Source organism: Pogona vitticeps, chromosome 2, assembly GCF_051106095.1.
Source record: "Pogona vitticeps strain Pit_001003342236 chromosome 2, PviZW2.1, whole genome shotgun sequence".
Taxonomy (NCBI): Eukaryota; Metazoa; Chordata; class Lepidosauria; order Squamata; family Agamidae; genus Pogona; species Pogona vitticeps.
The window spans coordinates 194,215,662-194,243,321 of NC_135784.1; the positions used below are offsets into that span (position 1 = coordinate 194,215,662).

Sequence of the window (27,660 nt, forward strand, 5' to 3'; positions counted from 1 at the left end):
GCGAAATGTGTTTTCCCATAGGAATGCATTGAAATCTAATTAATGCATTCCTATGGGCAAAAGAGTCAGAACAAAGTCACATTTGGTTTACAAAGGGTTTATTAAGTGATCTTTGAAGCCATACATATTGTGCAGATGATTTCAAAAATTTCAGTCAAAAAAACTTTAACTTTTTAAACATCATAGAAAAAGATTTAAAAATCAGCAAACATGAGGCAGGAACAAAAAATGGAAAACATTCATCTTGCGAAGCACGGCCATAGGAACATTAATCTTGCGAGTCATCAACCCCATTGCCGAAACCATTTGTCTTGGCAGTTTTTATTCCGGTGAGGCATTCGTCTTGCGAGACACTGCTGTATGTATTCCTTGAAGTCACATCATTTTGGTATTCAAAACCATTTATGTATCCCTCGGAATCACAACACAAGCAGATAAAGGAACTGCTTTTCGTTAAAAAAGCAGCAAACATGCTAAGAAACTCCACTCTATTGAGTGATATTTCCAGCATTCCTTGTAAAATGTTTTTCACTTTTTCAACAGCTGAGCATACATTGCCAAAGTGATGGCTTACACTGTCAGCTCTGTGTGCAGTATTATGACATCATCCCATTCAGTGTGTGGTCAATAATGATCTATCCCACTGATCCTACAGAGTGAAAATAGCTGCAGCTGGGGGTGGGGGGTAGGCAGAAGTGAGCTGGTACTAATTATTAGCTACCAGAGTATGTGAAAAGGGTAACAGTGACATTCAACCAGATTTTTTCAAAAAGTGAACATCCACACAGTTTAATTACCTGGGGTTTTTTTGAGGGGGGATTGATTTGTTCTGCTTGGTGTTGCTAATTTCTGTTTTTAAAATCTTGAATGAAAAATAACTTGAAGTTTTGCTGAGCTAGAAGTGCGAAAAATTGTAGGTCACAGAGACCCATCTACCACACATAGACAAAAAGAATAAGAAGTGGTGAGGAAATTGTTGAAAGGAGGTGATTTTTTTCCCAGGGAAATACAGCAGGAAAAATAGAGAGCATAGTCACAACATTATTCAGATACTCAATTTGTAGATTTGATTTAGGGTTTAGTATATGAGAAACCTACTTACCCATTCTGATTTTCACGTCCAAGGGGAAGCTTGCAGACTCTGCATTGCTCACGTAGGATTAAGCAATAAAGGCCAAGAGTTTTGGCAGAAGTGTAGGGGGAGCCCAGGACAGAAATAGCAAGGAGCAAGGTTGTATTTCATACTGCCTTGTACTGGAGGGCTCTGGTAGAGCTTTTCAAGTGGTGAAGAGTTCAGAATTAGGATACATTTTTCCTCTCTCTTACACACACAGAGAGAGCGTTTTTGACACATTGAAAGCCAACATGTTTCTTCAGTGTGAGCTGTCACTGATTACACTCCACTTCTATTGGGGTCACTGGTTCATGTATACAGTGCCCATAACTGTGGGAGTGAGGACTAAACAAAAGGGGATGTCGAAGGTGATTGCTGTCTTAATCAAAGAACACAAGAGAGAAGTGCTGAAGTCACAAATTCTGCTATCAGAAAAGGAAAAAAAAACTGGCTGTGAGGAGGCCAGAGTTTTGCCAAAAAACCCCAGACTCTCCAAATCTCAGCTAGTTGCTAGATCTATGACTGTTCTCCCTTTACACCCACAGATTTAAGGGGAGAAAAGTGGGGAGCAGGCAGGATGGGAAGCAGTAGAGGACATGGTGATCAAAATGTTGCTTCGAGTTGCGAAAGGAGCCTCGACTTATGAACGAAAAAAACAACCCTTTCCTGCCTGTGTTTTTTTTTACCTAACTTCATCTTAGGATAAAAGAAGAAAAATTCTCCCCCTAGTGGTAGAGTACGGATTAACCGGCTTTGCATTAGTTCCTATGCCTCTATTTACGAACAGCGCCTTGACATACGAACGAAAAACAGCCTGAATGGATTAAATGGTTTTCAGTGCATTCCTATGGGAAATCTTCCCTCGACTTACAAACCTTTCGACATAAGAATGCCATTCCAATACGGATTAAGTTCGTAAGTTGAGGTACCACTGTACATGCTTCCACCAACTCTCTCCCCAGCCCTTTTTCCATGCTTCTAGCTTTTTGGTGAGTCAATGTTAGGCCTATGATGGCTTGTGACACAATGGTTAAACTGCAGTGCTGCAGTGAAGACTCTGTTCATGATCTGAGTTCAATCCTGGGCTCAGGCAGCTGGCTTGAGGTTGACTCAGCCTTCCATCCCTGTGAGGTCAATAAATTGAGCACCAGGCTCACAGGGGGTGGGGTGGGGCATAATGCACAGCCTGGATAATTAAAGCACCCAGAGAGTGCTTTAAGCACTACGGAGTGGTATATAAGCAGCACACTTCATGTTGCTTTTTGGACTAAAGTAGAGAGAGGAGCAGTTATATCATAGCTTACGTGCCTTCTTACTGTGCAAGTCCTGTCAGCAGTGGTGCAATTTGGAGGGTCACTTAATTTCTCCAATTACTACCCTATGTTGTCCAGTTGTCCAGCTTAACCTGTGCAGTGATTTGGGGGTTTATGGTGAATGGGAATAATTAATTGAAAGGAAATTTGATTTGGAGGAGGAGCAGTGTGTAAAGTTAACTTGGAAGACTAAATCAGTTGAAACAGGACTCAAGATTTGGGGTGATCTAAAGTAATAAACAATTGAAAAGTTTGCAAAGAAATGGATGAGAAATTCATTGACTTGTCTTCTATGAAATTTAAATAACTTCTAGTATTTATTTCAGAATTTACATTTATACATATAAATTGGCACATTAGAATCCTTCAGCTGTTACACCTTCTGCAAATTGTTAACATACTGAACTATTTGAGAGGTGGTCTTATGGGCCTGTATGCCAAAGCTTTTTAAGTATCTAAAAATGGCCTGAAGCTGAGGATAATGAAAAGATGCCTGAACGTAGCGCACTAACTGCTGTGTATGTACAGTGGACCCTCGACTTACAGACGGCTCGACTTACAGACTTTTCGAGTTACAGACTTCTCTGGCTGCAAAATTTAGATTCGACTTGCAGCCGGAGAATTGACTTACAGACCAGGAAAAAACCAAAATGGAACAAAAATAGAATAAAAACTGCCAGTTATGGGATTAATTGGTTTTCAATGCATTGTAGGTCAGTGGAGATTCGACCTACAGACTTTTCAACTTGCAGCCACCATTCCAATACGGATTAATTCCGTAAGTAGAGGGTCCACTGTAGTCTAAGACAAGAATACTAAGTAGAAAACCTTGCAAGATCATCATGGTATACAGAAACTATAATGTAAGGCCACACTGGGATGAAGTCAAGTGCCAGGGCTTCCCCTGACTTTCTTTGTGATTTTGTTGCATAATATTAAAAATTTGATTTCTGTGTAGGGTAGGAAAGCATGTATTTATCATTATTTGTCATTTACTATACTCAGCATTTCAGCTTCTCTCTGCCTTATGTTTACACCCTTCAGATATTTGTGTGCAGTTATCATATTGCTTCTTAGTCATCGTTTAGATAGCTCTTTTAATCTTTCATCTCAGGTCAAATTCTCCAGCTGCTCTTCAGGATCTCCTGTAATTTTTCAGGGCCCTTCTGGCACTCTGCCTACCTCATGGGCAAACACGATAATTTCAAGTTCTTTCATTAGCGTGTGCAATTAGCATTGGTGGGTCTGCTTTTCAGCAGTGATCAGAAGAGGTATTTGAGATATGTGTTCCGGGTTGAACCTAGAAATGTTGTATCAGAGGATTTAAGGGCATGGTATATTTATAACAGGAATGGGTTTGTAAGTCAATAAAGAACATGAAAAACTAAAAACAGTTCATATATTTAAAATGAACCTATAAGAAAATAATTTAATACATTTTGAAAGAAAGAAAGAAAGAAAGAAAGAAAGAAAGAAAGAAAGGAAGGAAGGAAGGAAGGAAGGAAGGAAGGAAGGAAGGAAGGAAGGAAGGAAGGAAGGAAGGAAGGAAGAAAGAAAGAAAGAAAGAAAGAAAGAAAGAAAGAAAGAAAGAAAGAAAGAAAGAAAGAAAGTGAATTTTATATATGTAAAATGGCTCCCCATATTTGTGGGTCAGAAAGAAGAAATTGCTATGCTGTGTACACCTTCCATCTTCCATTCCAGGCTTTTGGACTGGGAGGGTTCATTCTATGTTCTTGCCTTGCCTATGTAGAGGGCTCATAAGCTTTGTGAACCAGTCACTCTTGCTCCCAACATTCTTCCTACCTAAACTGATGGAAGTGGTTTTTCCCCCCCTTGATTTTAAGGCCTCCTTGGATACTGGTTCTGGTATACAGGAGTGCTTCTGCAGCCATATGTTTCTAGTCACTATATTTCAAAGAGTCTATGATGATGTTAAAAAAATGGTGGGCTGGGGGCAATTCCATGATCCTTGAGATGAGACTAACCATCCAGATCCATTTCAATCAGGCATAAGCCTGTTAATATACCAGGAATCCCAGTGGCTTTCAGGACCACTTACAGTACCTTGTTATCATCTAAAACAGGCTTCCTGGAGGAATTATGGGGGTGGCACTACTTTGTGACAATTCTGAATTCAGTCCTTCATGCCTGTGTAAACAGCCATCTCAGAAAGGTGGAAATTGCTCAGCTCCTTGGCACAAATGCTTCCATATCCACTTGGGTTTCTATGTTGTCCTCCGTGCTTTTTAATATCTGCAAGTTCATCCAGATAGGAAAGCACAGTCTATGAAGAATTAAGCATGAAGGTTGGGTTGGACCTTGATTCAGCTTTATTCACAGGGGCTGGTTTGACATCTTCCTAGGTAAATAGCTCATAAAGTGCCATTGCCCACCTGTGACATCATGAGAACCAAGATAGCTTCTGTCAGGATCTGGCCCACACCACCCTGGCAGGTGCAGGATCAGTGCCAGCTTGGCCCAGGAATGGCCTGGTGTTTGTAGCAGTTGCTGGGTCACTCATGAGGCTCACCTGGAAACCTGGAGGGAATACCTACCCTGTCTCCCTGAAAACAAGACCTAACCTGAAAATAAGACCTAGTAGGATTTTTCAGGATGCTCGTAATATAAACCCTACCCCCAAAATAAGCCCCAGTTAAGTGAAACCCCACCCTCCACCCTTGTGCAGCAACCAGAAGAAGATGACATGACTGTATTTGAATAAATGTAGATCGGTGTACATGAAAAATAAAATCCCCTGAAAATAAGCCCTAATGTGTTTTTTGGAGCACAAATTAACAGAAGACTGTGTCTTATTTTTGGGGAAACATGGTATTTAGGGAGTTGTTCTCCCTCCCAGAACTTGCCTCAGCAACAAAAGTCTTTGGCTGTGCTTACTGTTCCTAGTGCCTTGCTGCTCTTGAGCTCTGGCATCCCTGCATTGCAGTGTTCCTGCATCTGTTCCTTTTCCTGCCCCTGTCTTGCTCCCTGCTTACTCCTGCTGGCCTCATGCATCTCAGTACCTTGTTCCAGCCCTGTGCTCCCATTCCTGTGCTTCTGCCTCTGCTTGGTCACAACCCAATGCGCAGTGAGTGTCTTTGGACTTGATACCTTGCATGATGGACTGGGTCCTGGTGCCCTTTCCCCTGGTGAGAGGCTGTCTAGGATATCTTGGACTGTGACAGCTTCACTGAAATGAGCCATGATACAGAATGATGGAAGAGAAGGAGCAAGGTGGGATGGTACAGGCACAAAGCTCATTCTCAGTCCAGCAAATCACAGTATAAACGCGGGGGTCTCCTGCAGCCCAATAAATTTCTTGATTACCATCTTTATTTTCCTGTTGTCAATTCACTGCTCAAATTGCAGGTTTTGATATTAGCAGTCCTGCTGCAGAGAAGTTCAGTGTCCTGACACCAAACCCCCCCCCCCCCCAATTCCCTTCATGCCAGTTTCTCCAGGAGCGTAGGACAGTAATGAGAAGGCTGGTTCTGCTGGTAGAATCCTGGCATTGTCTGCAGTTGACTCCTCTGAGAATGCAGATGCCAGACTAATCTTGTAGCGGTTCTCGGACTACAACAAGCACCAGGTAGAGCATCTTTGCAGCATTTGTCTGGTAAGCTCTATAGCCAGGCATCTCAGTGGCTGCTCACACAGTCTTTGAGACTCCCATATGTTGACACCATAAATGTGAGGAAGGCAAGAAGGGAGGGCAGGAGCAGAGCAAGCTAGGTGGCCTGTATTATAGCAGCAGGGACCGGGTGGTGTGGTGTGTGTGTAGGGGGGATGTCTTTGTACTTGTGTGCATTGCTGAGAAAAAATGTGTGTGTGTGTGTGTGTGTGTGTGTGTGTGCATGAGAGAGGAGCATGCATTGATTGGTTATAGGGGTAGGGAGAGAGCAAATGGATGCCTTGCACACACTTGGTTGTCACGCAACCAGTTACTGTATGTCTTTGCCCTTCCCTGCTGTAGGCCACCCCAGTGCCCTTTCCATAAGGGAATTTCCATAAGAGAATATGGCCTGGCCACAAACGATTTACCCAGTCCTGTAATAAACCTTGGTATATTGGAACCCAATTGTTATGTCTTGAGTTGGGCTAAGATGAAAAGCTTTACCACAGCAGACAGTGAGGATTGTAAAATATGTTGAAGCATTAAAAAAAATCCTGATTTAAATAATCAAGTTATTGTGAAGAACAAGAACACTCAAGTAGACTTAAAAATGGGTATAACAGCTTCAGCAGTGGAAGAAACTGAGTAAAGGCTTTGTATAATATCAATATTTCAACATTTCCACTGACATATATTGGATAAAGATACAGTGATAATTTAAGCACATTCCATTTGAAAGTCCTGGGTGTGGAGGAGGCCCCAGCAACAGGCAAATGTCAAGCTGTGCACTTGGAGAACTGTGCATCAGAACTCATCCCCATCCCTTACTCTTGAGTGAGAGTGGGAGAGGAGAGTTGCCAAGAATCTTTCCAAGCCCTCCATGCCTTAGGCAGTGGGGTAGGAACTCTGGGTGGGCTGCCACCAGTTTCTACTCCCCATTTTCCCCATTTTTCCCCTGCACAGAAAAAAATTATGTGGTGAGAGCCCCCTTTTTTCCTCCTTCACTGCTAGGAGATTGGGTTAAATATCCAAGCTTCTGGAAAGCTTCCCTTCCTAATCAGAAGCTAAATAAATATGCAATAGAGCTGGGTCAGCCTTGGTTGTTAAAAAGAATGTATGTGACCTTTATTAAATCCAAAGAAAAGTCTGCATCATACTCTAAAAAGCATATTATGAGCACAATATGCAGACAGAGTTCATCCCGAGCATTGGCTTAATTTGGGCAAGACTCATGTACAAGCACCTTAAGAGTTATCTGTCAAACAGCAATAAAAAAACATAAAAGATGCAGTTGTTCTCTAAAGCTAATACTATACCTTTAGGGAAGCACTATGTCTTTTATGTTTGTTGTGTTCCTTAAGGGCAGCTATCATTTTCAGATTAAACAAAAAAAGTACAGTTTCTTGCTAATTTCATAATCAATCACTTACTATGATTGGCCAAATCCTTCTGGCCATTATCATCATCATCATTGATTAGACATCTTATGACATTAACCCTTTCCTTGCACTGAACAAATTTATAAATTTGCAATGCATGATAATGGCTAGGCTTGAACCTGCTAGCTGCTGTTAACACACTAGGGAGGGCAGCAGAGTGGCATATGGGCAGATCTGATCCAGAGGGCACAGTCCTCGAGGGCGTTCTTTCATTTAAGCTATGTTGAAATTAAGAAGTGGCTTCATGCTTTTTCATTGTTGCTCATGACTAGTTGTATCACAGTTGGACCAGCTATTTAATCTCTAAGTGTGATAAATGATGTTTCTGTGGGATGTTCTCACTGATTGATTGTAAGGGCTCAGCAAGTCAAGACCCAAAGAGATTCTGATAGAAAGAAAATGGTTAGTGACTGGAGTCTTGACTCATGCTAAAATTTACCTACCCCTACTGTGTTGGAAGAAATATTTTAAAAAGACAATATATCTTGGAAGCAGCAGAAACCAGCAGAGAGCTTTCTGGTGCCATGTTAAGTATGGCAAATGTGCAGGTATTATATGGGACTTGTCTGCAAGGGAGAGTCTCTTTCTTACAGTAGCATATATGGCTGGTTGTATTAACAATAGCAAGTGCTATGCATGGACCAAGAGAAGGGGAAATGTAGGGGGAAAAGAGGAATTGGATCAGAAACAGGTATGTCCAGTCTTGATCACTACTGGAAGGCCACAAAGCATGGTGAATGCCTTAAGTTGGCTAAATTAGACATATGGCAGGTGATGTCAGACTAGATCTGCTGTGTTTTGGATAGTTGCAAGTAGGCAGCTCTGATAACGATGGCTGAAAGTTGGAGCCATTGATTCTTCTTGGCGAACCCATTACCCTCAGCCTCCACTCTCTTTCTGAAGAGGTAAGGGTCTTAAAGAAAGGATCTTCAGGCTCCTGATGATGAGCCTTGCCCTGCCCTATTTACCTCTGAGTCATTATGCACTTTTACAATGCCTTTGCTGGGGAACTGGCACTTGGGAATATAATGCTCCAGGAAGTCCTTGAGATGTTGATGTCTCTGGATACCCCAGTCTGGAAACCTCTGGTTTATAGGCTTGTGGGAGCCTCGTGTTTATCCTGCTGATCTCCCTAATCCAGTTGATTCCTCTATATGGAAAGCCCTAATGCTTGTAGTGGGAGCCATGGTAAGATGGTTCAGGATGTGTCAGGCATCCAGATAATAATTGGTGGTTACGTGACATTTTGTTAATGTGTTCTCGACATAAAAAGCAAACAAGAGTTTGATTCACATCCCAACAAGACAGAGGTGGTGGCTGATCAGATTCAATCTTGGATGAAACGGGTTTTCCAGATGCATTTTAACAGAGGTTTCGGCCTATTTTTTCACTCAGAAGCTGGTTTCCTGTGGGATGGCTTTTCCTGGGTAGAAAGGTAGAAAGGCTTTTCTCGGGGAGAAAGGCAAGTGAAATGTGACCCTGCTGATTCTTCTGAACTTTCTGGCAACTTTCAATACTATCAAGCCATGGTATCACACTGGACAGTTTGTATGAATTGTGTATGGGCCATCCAGTTTAGCACTGGTTCTGCTCACACTTTTTCCAGGAGATGATGCAGGAGGGTTTCTGCCCTGCCCCATGGTATTTATATTGTTGTGGGGTTCCACAAGGTTTCACCCTGTCCCTATGATATTTTAAACTGATATCAAATCACTGAGTGTGATCATTCAGAGTCCAAAACTGCACTGTCATCACTATACTGAGGATATGGAGCTTTTTCATTAGCTTCAGGTGTGCTAGTAGAAATAATGAAATGATGCCTGACCACATTAATGGAAAGTGGCATTAGTGGGATGGTTCATCTGCCCAGATGAATGGCATTCAGCTTGTTCTGAATTGGATTCCAGTCCCCCTCAAGGAATCAGTTTTGCAGGTTGGATTCCTGTCCTTGCTTTTAGAGCAACAATCATCTTCTGTTATATTGAGCACCTCTTCCCAGCTTAGACTACAAATTTACTTTGGTTGGCTTCAGTGATCCATGCCCTAGCAATCTCCCATTTAAATTACTGCAATTAATTATATGTGAGGCTGCCCTTGAAATCAGTCCTGAAGCATCAGTTAGTACAAAACATGGCAGATAAGTTGTGCACTAGAACTGGGTATTATGGCCTTATTAAGGTAGTATTGTTTAATCTGAAATGGTCGATTCTGGGCCCAATTCACAGTCTGGTGTTAACCTACAAAGTTATTCATAGCTTAGAGGCACCGTATCTACCATCTTTAGCCTTGAGATCACTGTGGGAGACCCTTGCCTTTTGAAGTGTGAACTACCCTCCCCACACTTGGAATACCCTCCCCAGAGAGACTGATCCAGCACCTGTAGTGATATATTTTCAGTAGCAAACACAGATGTTTTTATTTTTGCAGTTGCTTGTTCCCATGTCTGCGCCTTCCTTATTTTAAGGTACATAGAGTTTATTTGTATTAATTGCTCCGAGAAACTGTATCTATAAGAATCACTACATTTTAAGATTAAAACAAATAAATTAGAGATGAAGCACCTTTTACTCTGAGTTTTGTACGTGCTATAAGTGTGATGAAAGAAGAACAGAAATGCTGCTGCTTGTTCAGAAGCATTATTAAGCAAATTCTCTGCTCACGTCAGAAGGAATCAGTACTTCTGATTTCGGTAAACTTCTTCTACAAAGTTGGCTAACAGAAAAACTGATAACTGTTCACTTTTATTCAGCAAAGCCAGCTTTTTGGTGATAGAAACTTGTAGAAGACTGCGTCTGTTTTCATGGCAAGCTTTGAAAGATGACATGCCACATTCTGAAACACCTATACCATGACTGTAATCCCATTCTTCCTTCTGAAGAGATATGAAGAAGATTACCCTGTAAATGTTCCATCATGCAGGATGATGGATGTTGTTGATGGTCTGCATCACACCCATTTCAAGATGTGACAGTTTAAATGCTACAAAATATCTGTAAAATCCAAAGTTCTGGCTTTGAACTGTAAAGCCATAAACCCCTTGAGTGTTTATTTTTTCAAGGCTTTGCTTATCCATGTGATACTTGTGCCTACTACATAAGACTTTCTAATGAGACCCTGCTTCAAGTTCCATCTTATATAGAGACTGGATTAACTTCTATTAGCAGAGCCTTTTCTGCTGCAGCCATACAGCCCTGAAACTCTCTCTTGAGAGGATCATTCATCTCCTCCTTGCTGATTGATTGATTGATTGATTGATTGATTGATTGATTGATTGATTTACAATATTTTTTAGCCGCACCATTGCCAGTGGCTTTTTAGAACCAGACAAAGAGTACTCTTTTATTGAGGTGCTTTGATTATTTTTAAACCTTGCCATTGTTCTTTACTGAGATTATTTTATTGAATTAACTGTTGAATTGGATGTAGTCCTTACTGTTTTGTTTTGTTACTATGAAATTTTAGGAATAGCAGTATTATTTTTTAAGTCCCTGTTATTAGTCAACCAATTAACTCCATACTACTATGGTCTCTAGCTTCTATAACCACATAAATGTTGATGAATTCTTATTTTAAAAAGTATGAACCGAATGGAATTTTCAGCTCTCTGGAAATGTAACTGCTGAGCAGCTCTAGAGTCATATTGTGTCTGCAGAAGTGGCAACCATAATTAAGCACCCCAAGATGCTTAATTATACAGAGGGTTTCAGACTTCTAACCAGCAAGCAATGGAAACTGTTTGTTTCTAAGGACAAATTTGTCAATGTCCCTTTCTCCCACTTCATTTCTTTAAAATGACCTGTTCTGTTGAATTTATGGAGGAATTTCAAAAATTAAGATAGTTTGTATAAAACAATAACAACAACATTTTCACCTACCTGTGAAGATTCTCAGTCATCCAGGTGAGGTTATCTGGACGTTGAGTCATGGCAACTGGACTTCTTCCTTATTAGGTTGAAATGTTTTGCTACTTATCCAAGTAGCTTCTTCAGTCTGAGGAGAATTGATAGGAGACCCCTGATACAGTGGTGCCTTGACTTGCAAATGTCCCGAGTTACGACCAATTCGAGTTACGACCAGCTTCAACTTGCAACAGGAGCTTTGAGTTATGATCAGGAAAAAAGGCAGGGAAAAGGCGGGGAATTCAAACTGCTCACCGTTGGCGAAGAGGCTGCTTCTTTGTAGCTCTTTCGCCCCAGCAGTTAGAGAGTGTGCGTTCTGAGGAGGCTTCGGACTGCCTGGTAAGGTGCTGCTTTCTGCTTTTTAAAAACTGCCTGTTCTGGCTCGGTTTTGCAGTGTGGTTTTGAGCTGGGGGCGTTTTGTCTCTGTGCTGTGATGGGTCTTGCAGTCTTTGGGTTTTTTGTTTTTTTCGCATTTCTGATGAGTCTTGCAGGATTTGTTTGTTTTTGGTGTTTCCCCCCATTTCCGATGCGTCTTGCAGTTTTTTTTTTTTTTTGCTTTTTTTTGGGTTTCCCCCCCATTTCTGATGGGTCTTGTAGGGTTTGTTTGCTCTTTGGTTTTCTTTTTTGGGGGGGTTCCCCCATTTCTGATGGGTCTTTCAGGGTTTGTTTGCTCTTTTGGCTTTTGTTTTGCATTTCCAATGGGTCTTACAGGGTTTGTTTTCTTTTTTGTTCCCCCCTCCCCTTCAACCAGATTGGATTAATCGTGTTTTTGATGGGTCTTGCAGGGGATTTTTTGGTGATTTTTCCCCCTGGGCGGAATGGATTAATCACATTTCAATGCATTCCTATGGGAAATGGTGCTTCGATTTACAACCATTTCAAGTTATGACCATCGTCATCGTAAGTCAAGGCACCACTGTATATCAGTGTGTATTGTCTCTGATGCATTTTTGGTATCTCCTGGCAGGACAAAGTTCCAAATAGAGTGTACCATGGTATTTCTTAAGGGACGTGGTGGCGCTGCGGGCTAAACCGCAGAAGCCTGTGCTGCAGGGTCAGAAGGCCAAGCAGTTGTAAGATCAAATCCACGCGACGGAGTGAGCGCCCGTCGCTTGTCCCTGCTCCCGCCAACCTAGTGGTTCGAAAGCATGCGAATGCAAGTAGATAAATAGGGATCACCTCGGTGGGAAGGTAACACCGTTCCGTGTCTAAGTCGCACTGGCCATGTGACCGCGGAAGATTGTCTTCGGACAAACGCTGGCTCTATGGCTTGGAAACGGGGATGAGCACCGCCCCCTAGAGTCAAACACGACTGGACAAAAATTGTCAAGGGGAACCTTTACCTTTACCTTTACCTATGGTATTTCTTAGCATTTAGCTTTGTTCCATGTTAGATGAGGGCTTAGAGTATAACTGCTTCTGGTAAAAATGAAAAAGTTTGAATTTTTAAGTGAGTTGTGTGGATACATGTTAGGGGTGTAAAAAAAAAGCCTACTGTAGCAGTGTCCCACCATTGGAATATCCCAACACATAATGCTGAGAATTCTTTAATACCACATACCATGAATTATTTTTACTTTTTTCAAAAAAGAAGCTGTGAAGAGAACTTGAAGAATGAAGCATCAGAGTTTATTTGTATATGCTCAACATTTTTCTAATCACAGCTTCTCCACCTCAAATCACCCCAACACCCCTCCTTCTCCTGCAAGATCCCTGTTTATTGTCACATGTGTTGATATGCAGTGTGTCTTCCCCACACCACCCCCTTTTTTTCCTAGGAGATGCAGAGCAGAGCAGCCGGAGTTTATTTAGCTCAAGGCCTCCAGCGATGCTTTGTGCTTCCCTAGCAGCAGTGTCTTGTTCTGCTGATCCAAGCACACAGCCCATCCTCCCCCTGGCTCTTGGCGGGTCTTAATGAAGCATGTGTGGGCAAGAGATGGGGAGGAGGGCTGTGTTCTGCGAGGTGTGAATTGCTATGCTCTCGGGACATGCGCTGGAGGAGTGGCGAACACGAACTTCTGGAAATCGTTAAAGCCTACGGTACTGGGTTATTGAAGGACATGTGGTCAGGAGCTTGTGTTCTCAAGCACATCCCTCACTCCCCAGGGCATAGTCACTGAGAGAGGTGGGGAAATGGAAAGGGGGAAGGAAGTCTAGATTCAGAAATCGACTTGGCCAGAATCTGGAATCAATTAGTTAAGTCTGCATTGCTTTGAGAACAGAACACCATCCTGCAGTTTGCGCCAGCCCACCTAGGCTGCACATTTTTGTATGAATACCCCAGGGTATGCTAATGATAGCCCCAGGCCCAACCCACTGCATTCCTGAGGTGAAGTAACCGGAGAGAGAAAAAGCAAAAGAGGGAGAACAGGCAAACAATCCTTTCTGTTGCTACAATAGCGATTTTCTCTCTAACTACTTTTCTCTTTAATTTTGTTGCAATTTAGAACTCTAAGAGAATAACTTTTACCTAAGCCAAGGCTATTCCCAAGTGATTAATTCCACTCCATTATCAGTCTAGCAGAAAACAGCTTGATCTCTTACTGTCTGGTTTCTTTTGCAGTGGCAGCAAACACTAGTACTTTTAATTCAGAAATAAAGTTGCAACTGCTTATTCTGTCTAAGGTACAATAATAGGATAGGGTGATGTGGTGATAGGATCATGTAGAGCAATGGTCCCCAACCTTGGGCCTCCAGATGTTTTTGGACTACAACTCCCAGAAACTTTCACCACCATTTCTGCTAGCCAGGATTTCTGGGAGTTGAAGTCCAAGAACATCTTGAGGCCCAAGGTTGGGGACCACTGATGTAGAGCAGAGATGGGCAAAGGACATTCTCCGACCCACTTTTGTGTTTCTCCATTCCTGCCTTATTTTTGTGGCCCTCGGATGCCTAAAGGTCCAAAAAACAAGCAAGCAAGCAAAAACCAACAACCTCACCTTATTCATTTCTGGAAAGCTCTAAGAATCATGGTTTTTCAGTAACATGGGGATACATAATGCCACCAACCCCACAAAAGTGAAACCAGAAGCTGAGTTCCAACAACATTTGGTTTTAATGTTTTCTCCTCATTTGGGGGACTAATGTTGCTCCTAGGGGATTCTAGGACAACTTAGAGCATATTGAGGATGGGGTTTCATGTTTATTACTAGCGAGAATTTTCTTTTTCAATGAATTATCTAGTTTGGGCAACCTGCCTTTTTTGTTCGTTTGTTTTTGTATTTTACATTGTGCCCATTTAGGGTCTAATTGTGTTACAATGACTTGCAAAAAGTGGGATACAGACGTTCTAGGATCCCTTCTTCCACTGTAATATTTTGGAATCAATAATGGTTTTCAACAAGGACTCAGTAAGAGGTGCTGAAAGATAGTCAGATCTAAGTCTCTGCCATTGTTAATGGCTTCTTACCTCAGAAGGCTAAGATTAATTAATTAATAAATAAATAGTAATTGTGGGAAAGAGTGGTATGACAGAGGACACCAAGTTATCCTATTGTTTTTTCAGATGCTTAAAAATAAGTTTGTCACATTTCACCCTTGTGCCGCTCTTCCCTGCAAAGAGCTAAAGGTGGGATAACTGAGGCCATGCCCAGATTAACCATTAAGCAAAATAAGCACATGCTTAGGGCATCAACAAGGGAAGGGGGCACCACAGAGTGTTTTTTCAGTGCTGAATTTACTATGGATTGTGGTCCATCCACCCAAATCCTTCCTATCTCTCGCTCGCTCCCTCAAAAGGCTCAAGAAAATACCTCCCTACCTAAAGTACTGTAATTGAGTACGGACCAGTAAAAACTAAATGTACTATCCAAAGAAATAACATGCACAGTTTAAAACACCCCCCAAAGAAATTCTAAGCTCTTGTTTGAACTTTTCAGTTTAGAGATTCTGACAAAATTTGTCTACATGAATCAAAGCATGAAAGCGCAAGATTTGGCTGGAACTTGATTGTAGGTATGATTTTGTATACAATACGTGGTTCTTTTTTACCACATGCTTTACAATTAAATTGCAGTATGTTCCTGCATATATGTGGATTATGTGTGTGTGTTTTTCAAGCCATGGAGCCTGCAGCATGTTGTATTTGTAGGGGGCACGATTGTCTTTTCAGTACTTAGGGCTTCTAAAGGTCTTAATCCTGCCCTGACTGAGGTTTAAACTGTAAGAGTTGTCCTGTGGGGCAGATTACGCTGAAAGATTGTCATGAGTGGCCCAAAGTCACCCTAGCTTTGTGGCAAAGAGCCAGAGTAAGGCATTCTTGAGACAGCTGAAGAGCCTCCCAGCTTTAAAAGCAAAAGTGGAAGGAGGGCAGTTTTGCATCTGAATGATGGGGGGGAGGGTTTGGAGAACTGCTTAACCTTTTCCCCTCTTTGCCATTTGTGTACAGTACTCTAAAGTTGCCTCCTTCTAGCTGATTTTTTCCTTCCTGGTGAAAAACTGCAGGAATTCTCTTCCCTCACCCCCAAATCATGGGTAAGGAACTGTAACTGTTTGGGGTTGGGTCAGTTTTGATTGGGCAACAGAAGGAAGGGAAAACACTAGGCCAGTGGTTCCCAACCTTGGGTCCCCACATGTTCTTGGACTACAACTCCCAGAAATCCTGGCCAGCACAACTAGTGGTTAAGGATCTGGGAGCTGAAGTCCAGGAACATCTGGGGACCCAAGGCTGGAAGTCAATGCATTAGGTAGTCCTCCCTGCCCCAACTGGTCTGTTGCTCCTAATTGCACTACTGTACTGTTGTTCAATAAATACAGAGCCAGACTGTTCCAGACTCATCTGCACAGTTCCCCTTGGGTCCCCATGGTCAAAGGTCACTGCAGCAGGCATATTGTTTGAATTAAAAATTTGAAATCATGATTTTTGGACTACAACTCCCAGAATCCCCCAGGCAGCATGGAGGATTACGCAAGTTGTTTTTTCTGGTCCTATGAGAGATGGCATCAGAACAAAATAAAGGTGTTTCTCATAATGTGACTTTCAGTCCTCTTATAAAACACTGCTTTTTTCATATGTTTTAATTTAGAGAAAAAGAAACTAGTTATGCCTCTATCAGATTGGATCGTGGCTTTCTCCAAAACCAGAAAGTTGCTGCTAGACACAGGATGTCTGCTCAAACACAGAATAAACTTTACAAACAAGACAATAATTTTGCCCATCCTGAAGAAGCATTGTGAGGGCATCACTGCTGGCACCCCTGGCAGTCTGTCAGTCCCCACCCATGGCATCGAGGCCCAGCTAGGGCTGGTTTCAAGGCACATTTGGGGAGGAACAATTGGCCCTGGAGGGGGAGAAGGCAAGCTCAGATAAAAGTCACTTAGAGGAATATGAAGAGATTAGAGCTACTTTCAGGTTAGGGAGCATTAAAAAGGTGCTGGAGGACACTGGAGGGAGGTCCAGAGAATAAAAGGGACACATGCATTCAGCTTGATCCACCAGGGTTCTCTGTGCAGCAGCAGGCAAGACCTGGAGGGTAGGGTGAGGAGATGGAGTTGCAGTGGTCTGTTATGATTCCATCCCCTTCACCAGGTGTCATATCATCCAGTTTTCTGGGTTTGAATGTGTGTGTCTGAAAGTGGGAACCTGGGCAAAATCTGACGAAACATGGGCTAGAGCCCATTGGAAGTCCTGTTTCATGGCAGTGGTAGCAGGGAAGAAGTTATTCTTCTCTGTTCCCATTGCATCTGCACAGGGTTGTCTGTCCATTGGAGCTCTTCCAAGTAGCCAAGGGCATATAGTATCGTTGGTGGCCCATCAGAAGAGAATGCAAGCCTGTGACTTGGTTCATTAAAAGTCGGGAGCAGTTCCTCTTTTTTTTGGTGGGAAATGACGACTGAGTCTTTTTTTTGAACATGAACACATTTATTCAATTTGACATTTTGTGAATCTATTATAACTTCTAACGGTTCAAAACAACTGAGATCTCATAACTGTTCAATTTGGGAAGACGATAACTCAGGTCTGTAAATTAACAAGATTCATTGCGGGGCTGGTCCAAAACGTTCCCAATCTGTGGGCTTCCTCAATGGAGCACTCTGGACTGCACAACTTGTCCCACAACACGGGTGACTGGCCCAATCTCCCTCCGGAGGTGGATGGTTGAAGGACAGGTCTGGTCGAATCACCTTCCTCGAGTGACCCTGTCCTTGAGGGAAAACCACGACTGTCCATTGTAGGGCTTTGACCGAGGTCTTCTTTTCTTTAGATTTTTCTGGATCAGGTAATAACCGTCCTACCTTCAAATTCAGAAATTCCTCTAGCAAACCATGTATTCTCTCATAATTTTCTTCCTCCCCCTTCTTCCTTTCCTCTCTTATATTGAACTATCTCCTCCCACTTTCCCCCCTATCTCCTCCTCCCACATGGGTAGAATTAACTCTTTCCCCTCTTCTCCCTCGCTCTCTTCCACCAGACATACTTCAGTCTTCTCCTCCTTCTGTTTTGATTCCTCTTTCTTTCCTTCTATTATTTTTGACGCCTTAATTTCTTTTGTCTTCCCTATTTCTATAACTTTTTCCTGTTCCAACATCTCTAACTGAGGGGATGGCTCACTCTGCTCTTTAGCCTTGGGACCTACTGCTCCTTCACAAAGCCATACTATAGCCTGCTATGAAGAATTTGCACAACATTTTGCAGTCTCAGGTCTGCTGTAACTTGGATGCAGTAGCCAATACAGGTCCTACGAATGTAACTGGGCACCCTGCTTGTCCTGTATTAATGGATACATTTCAGTTCTTGCAGCCTAGCAGATGTGGACAGGACCCTTCAAGAGGTGAAGGCTACCATATGTGTGCCAGACCTTTGTCCTTCCTGGATTGTAAAAGCTGCCAGAAAGGGACTGGCTGAATGGGTAGGAGGAGTGGTGAATGCTTCCCTACAGCAGATAGGATCCCAGCATGCTTAAAGGAGTCAATAAAGAAACTATAGCTGAAAAAGCCTTTCTTGGATCCCACAGTATTGAATAATTACTGGCCAGTCTCTAATGCTCCATTCTTGGGCATAGAGATGGGCACGGACCATGTTTCAGCTGTTTGGCCCAGTTCAGTGAGGTGGCCATACAGGTGTTCTTTGGGTGTTCCCACTTCCCTCCCCCACCTTCTTCATGCATTTGACCACTCATGGGCAGCAGCACGCTTTTCTCCCTGCCTTCCCTGGTGGCCAGCCACTCAGCAGCAGCATGTGCTTCCCTCCTCCAACTTCTCCGGTGGACACCCATTCAGATGAGGAGGTAGGGCAGGCAAGCACCAGGCACCCACAGAACTCCTGTGCAGGCAGTGCAGGAGTTGGCCCAAACTGTTGAAGAAAGGTTCGTGCCCATCTCTACTTGGGCAAGGTCTTGGAGTATGCTGCGGTGTCTCAGCTCCAGAGGTTCCTAGATGAAGTAGATTCTCTAGATCCATTTCACTTTGGTCATTTTGGCGAATGATCTATGCTAGGAACTAGACAGAGGGAATGTGCCTCTGTTGCTTCTGCTCAACCTCTCAGTGGTTTTTGATACCATCATCTATGGTGTCCTTCTGGGCCATCTCTCTGGGATGGGATTTGGTGGTTGTGGGTTTTTCAGGTTCTACAGTGTCTCCAGTCCTTCCTGGAGGGGCAAACTCAGAAGGTGGTGGTGGGGACTCCTGTTTGACACCCTAGCCATTGGCTTGTGGTGTCCCACATGGTTCAGTTCTGTCCCCTATACACATGAAACCACTGGGATAGGTTGTCTGTGGAGTTTTGGAGTTTGGTAACGCTAGTATGCGGATGACACCCATCTCTGTCTCCCTTTTTGATGTAAATCTGAGGAGGCTGTTTCACTTGTAGATTACTGTCTGATGTTAGTAATGGACTGGATGGTGGTGAATAAACTGAATCCAGACAAGACAGAGGTGTTCCTGATCAGTTGAAATGTAGATCAGGGAATAGGGACTCACCCTGTGCTGGATGGAGTTGCACACCTCCTGACTACACAAGTGCACAGCTTGGGTGTGCTTCTGGATTTATCCCCGAGCCTGGGTGCAAAGTTTTCAATGGTGGCCAAGAGTGAACATGGTTAAAACTAGTTGTGCCAACTGTGTCCATTCCTGGAGAGGTCTGATCTGGCCATGGTGATCTGGCCACTTAATTCAGTGGTTTCCAAACTTGGGTTCCCAGATGTTGTTGTACTACAACTCCTGGAAATTCTGGCCAGCACAACAAATGATGAAGACTTTTGAGAGTTTTAGTTCAAGATAGAAATGGGCACAAACTGAAGAACAAACCAGCAAAACTGATGAGTCGGGCTGGTTCATGATTTGGTTCACAACCCAGTTTAGGGATCCTGTTTTGCCAAAATGAAACAAAGTGCTGAACTTTTCCCCCCTCAGTCGCTTGTTCTCCTTTGGCAAAACAAAGGCCTGCCCATCCCCTTCCCACTGCCTCCCTGCTCCTGCTTCTGCCACTGTCCCCATCATCAGAGATAATGGGCCTGTTTCCCTTCCAAGAACCAGGCGTGCTGCCTTTGTGCAAGTGCCTACAGCCCAGCTGTTCAGGGAGCATGCACAGAGGCAGGGACATAAACAGAAGGCAGCAACTAGGTTCTTTTCTAGGATCATTTTCCAAAAGGAGGTAGGCACATGTATAACATTTACACACATGCACATCCAACTAGAACAGTGTGTTCTTTAAGCATTTGTCCTGTTCTTGAACCAAACACCACATTTTTCAATCTGTAGATGTTCTGTAGATGGAAGGCAGGACTTTCTTTACAAGATTTTTTTTGAGAGAGCAAAGCCTCACTTTCTGAGAAATCTGAATTGAATTTTTAAAAAAGCAACCCACCTTTTAACAGACACTAGCCGCTGTTTTCTCTAAGAGCATGATACCAACTATTTCTGAAGTCAATGATTTACCCGACAAAATGGAATTTACTGATCAGCTTAATCTATCATTCTCTTAACCATATACTTGAAGGACAAAAGAGCCAACCAGTTCCAACTAGACAAACTGTTGTGTGAAAGAGTTTAAGTTTGTGGTGCATATTGGGGAACCCAAGTTGACACTGGGCCAGTTTAGGATTGTTGGCATAGTGCTTACTTTTCAGAGACTCTAGGAAATACTGTAGATCTACATCAGAATATTGTGTACACTAATACATGTGCATACAAAGCATGGTGTATACAATAACTCATATAAGGATCCTATACTGTATTTTTCCATGTATAAGACCCCCCCCCTTTCTTACCCCAGAAATTAAGAAATCTTAGCTTTGAGTATTCAGCCTCTGGGCTCAGAATGCTCAAAAATTATGAGTCCCTGTAGCATCTGAGCACTGTCTACAGCTCCGCCAATGATGTGTGCTCCAATTGGTTTGTTCAGCATCAGCTGATGCCAATTACACAAGGCTTGTGATTGGAGGAAACTAAGTCTCCTCACTGTAGGAAGCTAAGCCTCATGACTGAAGGAAACCTGTTTGCAGAGGCAAGGTATGGGCCGTTTTGTTCTCTCCTTGGCTTACTTCCATGTATAAGATGACCCTCAATTTTTAGACAAAAGTATTGTTTTATACACAGTAAAATATAGTACTTTTTCATATCAGAGATTTTCCATATTGGAGGGATAAATGTAATGGTAAATTACCTCTGTGTATGTTTTTTACCTGAAAAAACCTGAAATATAATTATCATGATTATTATTAATGTGAAAGTAATGGTAGCTGTGCATGTCCCTATCTGTTATAGCATGCCTGATGGAGTGGACAGGCAAATTCATGTGGCAACATCACTGTAGTCCTTTTATAAAAATATTACAATTGTCATGAGTACAGATGGGCATGAACCTTGGTTCAGAGATTTGTGCTGGCTCATCAGTATGGCATCACAGATGCCATTTGTTCCCTTCCCTCACCCTCCAGCCATCTCCCCCTCTTAACAGCTGGCGTACACTGCTCTTCTCTTGCTCTTTGCTCAATTGTCCATTTGCAGCAGGAGCTCATGCTTCCCTCTTCTGCCTCCTCCAGCACCCGCCCACTCAAAGGCAGCACAGCAGGAATCCCTGCCCCTCTCCTCATCTGAGTGGGCGGCTGCTGGAGAAGGTGGATGGAAACACAGGCTCCTGCTGTGACTGGACACTCGCCAAAGAGCAGGAGAAGAGCAGTGCATGCCGGCTGGTGAGTGGGTGGTGGTGGAAGGGAATGAACCAGCACCAGTCTCCAAATGGAGGTTCATGCCCATCTCTGGTCATTAGTCACTGTGGTATAGAATGCTCAGTAGGCTTTATATCACCATGTATATGCAATCCTGTGTGCCACATCATTTGAAAATCATAGCTAGCTATTAGTTTAGAAAATATCTAAATTTGGGGATTATGTTGTCTGCACCACCATATCATGTTCAAATAAAAATATTAGTTCAAAGAGCTGTACATATGTACACAACTGCAGTGCCATATGCTGCAATATCTCAAAATTTGTTCTACAAATTTGGTGCCTTTGTGGATTGTGTATTATACAATGCATAAATGGCTGTGCATCTGTATGCACGCAAGCTACTGTAACAGGAATTAACAGAGTGACTTGCATGTGTGAATGGATTGTTACAGATCTTGTTTGAGAGACAGAACATCCATCTCAGCTCAGAAACAGATTTTAGAGATAGCCAGTGCCTGCAAAAAGGTGATTAATAATCAATGTGAATGTCTGAATGAGTGTCTGTCACCTGTGGAATTATGTATACTGTAGTAGTTTGCTTTGTCTGGTGACTGGTCTGCAGGGCTGAAGCCTCAGTTTCATTTGAAGTCTGATTTCACAAACACAAAAAGATTGCCAGTCACCTCTTTGCAATATTACAATGCTTTCAGGTCTAATTATGAGTTGCCTCTAATGTCTGTTTTGAGCATCACATTTGTGCTTTCTAGTAGATTTCATTTATGCCTTTAAGTACTAGTTATCAAGTGCAGTATCATGAAGTATGCAAAACCAAAGCCAACTGGGTACAGCTACATTAGTGTCCAAGAGCAATCTAGCCCAGGTCACTTTGGAATGGTCAGGCTAGATTAGAATGATCTAAGCTATCCTGACTGTTCACCATTCACATGGAAATGGCCTCTGCTCCTGCCTTTACCAAGTGAAGGGTCAGGCTTGATTAGATCGTTCTGATCAAACTTAACCATTCCAAAGCCAATATTGTGAATTGGCTTAATAAACAATCCATTTTTGGATATTGGCAACTTTATCACTTCCCCTGTTGGCAGAGGGTAGGGAAAGTGAAAAAAAGTTTTTTTGTTCTGTTTAAGACTATCACTGATGCAATATGTCAGTTATAGCAAATATTTTAACTGCATTGCTGGTTGAGAAACACGGAAAGGCAAAGAAATTTTTAATTTTAAAAAAATCACTGAAAATAAAAAAATAAAAAATCTTCTGCTGCGTTTTCCCAAGCAGGGGAAGTGATGAATTTGCCAAAATCCAGAAGTGGCTCCCTTATTAAGCCACTTCACAATATTAGCAAATTGACACTAGAGCAATCTAGGCAATTGCATATCAAGAAAATATTTTTATTTGGACTGATCCTTAATCATACCAAATAAATAGTAGACTCCAACTCTAGACCAATTTGGGATGGGTTGGTCCACATTAGGGAAAGCTTGGTACAATGAACAGATTGTGTAGTCATTGTTTTTTAGAGTGATCCCAACTGTTCTAACAGGGGCCTACAGAATGCAATAAATTCCCCTGTAGCCGACCTTGTGACTACTTTTATGCAGTTCTGGCTACCATGTCTACACTCCAGCCGCATACTGTATTATCAATGAAACTGTGAATTAAAGATGCCTCAAAGTGGGATTGGTCAATCTATGGGTTTTGCATTTTGCTCTTTCTGCAGCTGTTGTTCTGTCTCCTCTTGCTAGCAACTTGTCTATTAACTCCTCATTCCCGTGTTCCCAGCTTTACGGCCAGTACACAGAGCAGCTCCCCAATCTGTCCCAGAAGGAAGCAGCTGTACTTCTAGGAGAAAAGAAGTCCCAAGACAATGGCCAGGGTCCCCTGAAGCGGAGCAGCACTCAGGCTGAATTGAAAAAGGAACACTACTCCAAATGTCATGGTAGGCCACAGTGAGGGCCATAGATTCCCTCTGTTTATACAGAGATGCCTGTATACTGTTCTTTGTGGATAAAGAGGAAATAGGTTGTTGTAGGTTTTTCGGGCTGTTTGGCCGTGTTCTGGAGGTTTTCTTCCTAACATTTCACCAGTCTCTGTGGCCACGACAAAAAAGAGGCATAGTCGAAACACTGGTAGACAATGCAAATTGGAATTGTGAAGCTGAATTTCTCAGCACTGAACTCAACCAGCTGAATTGGGCTCTACAGGCAAATGACTGCTCCAAAAATGAAATCACAAGAGTCATCAAACCAAGAAAACAACACAGAACTGAAGAAGAAAAACAGCCACCCACAAATAAAGTAAAAGAGGTCATGGACCACATGGGGAAATTTTTGAAAAAACAACCTACAAACAGTATTCAGGCCCATCACAAAAATGCAACAAATGTTACCGTCAGCAAAGGACAAAAAGGACCCCCTCATCTCTTCAGGATTATACCGGATACCTTTCAGTTGTGGCCAGGTATATATTGGAACTACAAAATGCAGCATCCACACCAGAATCAAAGAACATGAAAGACACTGCAGATTAAAACAGCAGAAAGAATTAGCAGTAGCTGAACATGCCTTGAAACAAGTTCGACATGAAATCCTATTTCAAAACACAGATGTACTGGACAACACCAGCAATCATTATGTTAAGACTACACAGGGAAGCCATTGAAATCCACAAACATCAGCACAACTTCAACAAAAAAGAAGTCCAAAAATCAACAAAGCCTGGCACCCAGCACTGAAAAATACAGCCTGCAAAAAGGTCAATGAACTCTACCCAGCCACAAGGACCACAATAGGCTAGCTAATGACACCCATCAATCACAGTGACTGATCATTTCCCCCTTATCACAACAATACACCCATAACAAAAAGCACCCTGATCACCATAATCACCCAATCTCCTGAAAAGGACAAAAAGCTGATCCCACAGCTACAAATACTCAACTATCCCACACACTACACGAGAACACAGAAGGAGTTCTAACTCTTGTCCTCTGAAGATGCCAGTCACAGAGACTGGTTAAACATTAGGAAGAAAAAGTTCCAGAACATGGCCAAACAGCCCAAAAAACCTCCAACAACCATCGGATCCCATGAAAGCCTTCGAGAATACAGGAAATAGGTTGATTGCATCTGATACAGGAGGGGAAACTTTCCATGTCAATTTAGGTAATGGAGTAGCCATTATAGATTTACCAACAATCAGGTAGTCATTGCATGAAGTTATGAACAATGTTGTACTTAGGGTTGACAGATCAGGAGTCTTCCAGTCGCTGGCCAGACTTGATGCCAGCAAGTGGGACTTTGCGTGATCACAAAGGTGGGGCGGGTAAGGGCTGAGATGTGGAATGAAATGGCTTCTGAGTCAGCAAATGGTGGTGGAAAAGAACTGGTTAAATGGGCCAAAGTCATGCTAAAATTAAGGATCATGGATTTAACTGGTGTGGAGGCCCCTCTACTGTTGTTGTTTTAATATAGGTCACTCTTAATGTTTTATATCTTATATTGTTCTTATTGTTGTCTTCCTTCCAGAGATCTCAGGAGATAGAAAAGAATATGAATGTCTTAAATAAATAAATTGGCATGGCTGACCAAATAATATGACAGCAGAGAACAGGAACAGGGAGGGCACAATTATTTTTTTTATTTTTTACAGTTTAGCAGACAGCGTTGTGTACCTAGCAGCTAAAATGCTTGTCACCATTTCCAACCAGGACTTGTGCTTGTGCTTACTTAAATCTGTCTCACACTTGAAAATTAAATTTTCTCCAGCATTGCTCATCCTGAAATGTGTCTCCCTGCTTGGAGACCCTGGGAAACCTCACTGAGTACCCTGAGACTGGCAGACATAACTATGGGTGTGACTATACAGTACTGGAAAGTGGAATCACAATCATTTGGCTTTGCTGCAGTTTGATTCACAGCCTGTATTATATTTGAAATTGGAATTGGTGCTGACACAAGGGTTGCACTGAGTTTGCTCATTTCCCCCCCACCACTAAATGCACAGACCATGGCCAGTGAAGTACATGGACTGAAGCTAATTTGTTCCTGTTGAATTCATTGAGGCTGAGTGGGTTTATGTCCTTCAGCTTCTCTCAAACATAGAATTGACTGTTTGCCTGTTAAAGACATGTGCTCATCCATAGAAGATGGAAAAGTCACAATCAGGCATCAGTGAAGCACTTTTAAGATCCATTGACTTTAGGGGGAGAGATTTAAACACCTGGGGTGAATCTATCGTTGATCTCAATCAAGCACTAACATTGGATTTAGCCTGTTGTTTCTCCTCGATGAAATCAATAAGGCTACGAAAACGCTGAACTTCCAGTGGCTCATGCCTAGAAAGTTTGCTGTGTGTGGCTCAGACGGCTGTCTAAAAGACCTTCTTCCTCCACAGCCTGTGCAAAAAGCTTCCAGAAATATCTGACCAAGAAGTTAGGAGAAGACTGGATATTCTTGATCCTCCTGGGTCTCGTCATGGCCCTGGTGAGCTGGGGGGTAGATTATGCCAGTGCTAAAAGTCTTCAAGGTAAGTGGCTCACACTCTAAAACAAGGGATCTCCAAATGTTGTGATCAGTGAGCACGACTGAAATTTGAAAAAGTGCCCTGTGCACACCACCAAGAATAGGATGCTGTGGAGTGAGAGTGATCAAGCACCAAAATACAGGAGTGCCCCTGTACTCTGCTTGTGAGTAGGAGAGTACATGCCCTATATGGATGTTGAAATGTCTCTCTCATCACTTCTTCTGCTTTTTGTGCAAATGAATTCAGGAATTTCTCCACTGATTTGTGTCTCGGGAGGGGGAACTACCCTGAGGAATAGTGGTGGAAGGGGGAATGGAAATGGCCACCCTTGTTGCCTCAAGGGCCCTTAGCAGGGTGAAGGAGGAAGAACAGCTTTTATTAAATAAAAAAAATTCAAGTGAACACAGAAATTGCAAAGATAGCTGGGTGGGCACTTCAGCCTTGCTTTCCAGGTGCAGTCGTGTGTGTCAGCACTGTGTTCAGAGCCCCCGGTGCTAACGTCAATAAACAATGCAGCCATATAATAAGGGTGATTAGGGGCCAAACTACATATACTGTAGGAGAAATAGAAACTATTTCTCTTCCTATGAAAGAGCAAATCAAAATTGAGGAAGATCTGCAGGAGTCTGCCATGTTAGTGATGAAACAGAAGTGTGTAGAAAAAGGTCTTTTTTACAATCTTTGAAAATTGCATTTCCAAAGGTAAAAAGACCACAAAGATCTGGTATGCTTTCCAACACACGTGGCAAGGTAGCTGTGATGAGTGACAACTCTTTAAAGGGTTAAGGAGCTCCTTCTTGGTACAAAGACATGGTGGGTAGCCAGGAGAACTGTGTGCATCTATGCGCCATTTAGTGTGGTCTGTTAAGACTGGGTGCTCCTATTTGTGTTGATCAGAGTTTAGCCAGTAACTTCTTTCGCCATAGTTATTTTAAGGCTGCCAGGTTCTGTCATTACTGACCTCTTATGTTTATTATTTCTTCCCTACAGCGTACAAGTGGATGTACAGAGAGCTTCACCCAAGTATCCCTATGCAGTTCCTAGCGTGGGTCACCTATCCCCTCATCCTTATCCTCTTTGCTGCCCTCTTCTGCCAGCTTGTCTCTCCGCAAGCTGTAGGTGAGAGGAAGTGAGGGGAAGAGAGGGCTGTTTATCTCTGTCTTCAGGGATTACAGCAGACAGTCTCATGCCATTCATAGCCCAGCTCTCTTAAGGGGTTAAATTCATTTGCTTGTCTTAAAGCAAGATTTCTCCCTTTTCAAAAGCTGCAAATTAGACTGTGTTTCTTTAAGTGATAAACGCAGCATGGGAATAATTTGCAAGTCCACTGCTCTATCCTGGGAGCTACAAATGATTGTGTCTTTGTATACAAAAAGTTTTATCCCTTCGTAATTACAAAGCTCATCTAATTCTAGCTGTGGGCTCCAACTACGCAACAGCAGCAGATCTATTTGTTTAAATCAGATGTGGCCAAATTCTAGGGTTGCAGGCGGCCACCCTAGGAGCTTCTGAGCGTGTCAGGGGTCTCATCTCCCTCTTGGTGCTAATGGGTAGGACCAAACCTCCACATTTGCACTTTGTACCAAGGTATACTACATCTGTGTGTTTTTAGGTCAAATTGTGCTTCTGGCAAGATT

At 42.7% G+C, this 27,660-nt stretch overlaps 1 protein-coding gene across 1 annotated transcript in view; it reads left to right on the forward strand.

The window, feature by feature from the left end:
- Window positions 1-27,660, forward strand: part of CLCN1 (chloride voltage-gated channel 1) — an 81,938-nt gene that overhangs the window by 4,567 nt on the left and 49,711 nt on the right. The window contains exons 2-4 of the mRNA XM_078384078.1: window positions 23,282-23,438; window positions 25,895-26,026; window positions 27,014-27,142. Of these exons, the coding sequence (XP_078240204.1) occupies window positions 23,282-23,438; window positions 25,895-26,026; window positions 27,014-27,142 (418 nt within the window). The remainder of the gene's footprint in view (window positions 1-23,281; window positions 23,439-25,894; window positions 26,027-27,013; window positions 27,143-27,660) is intronic.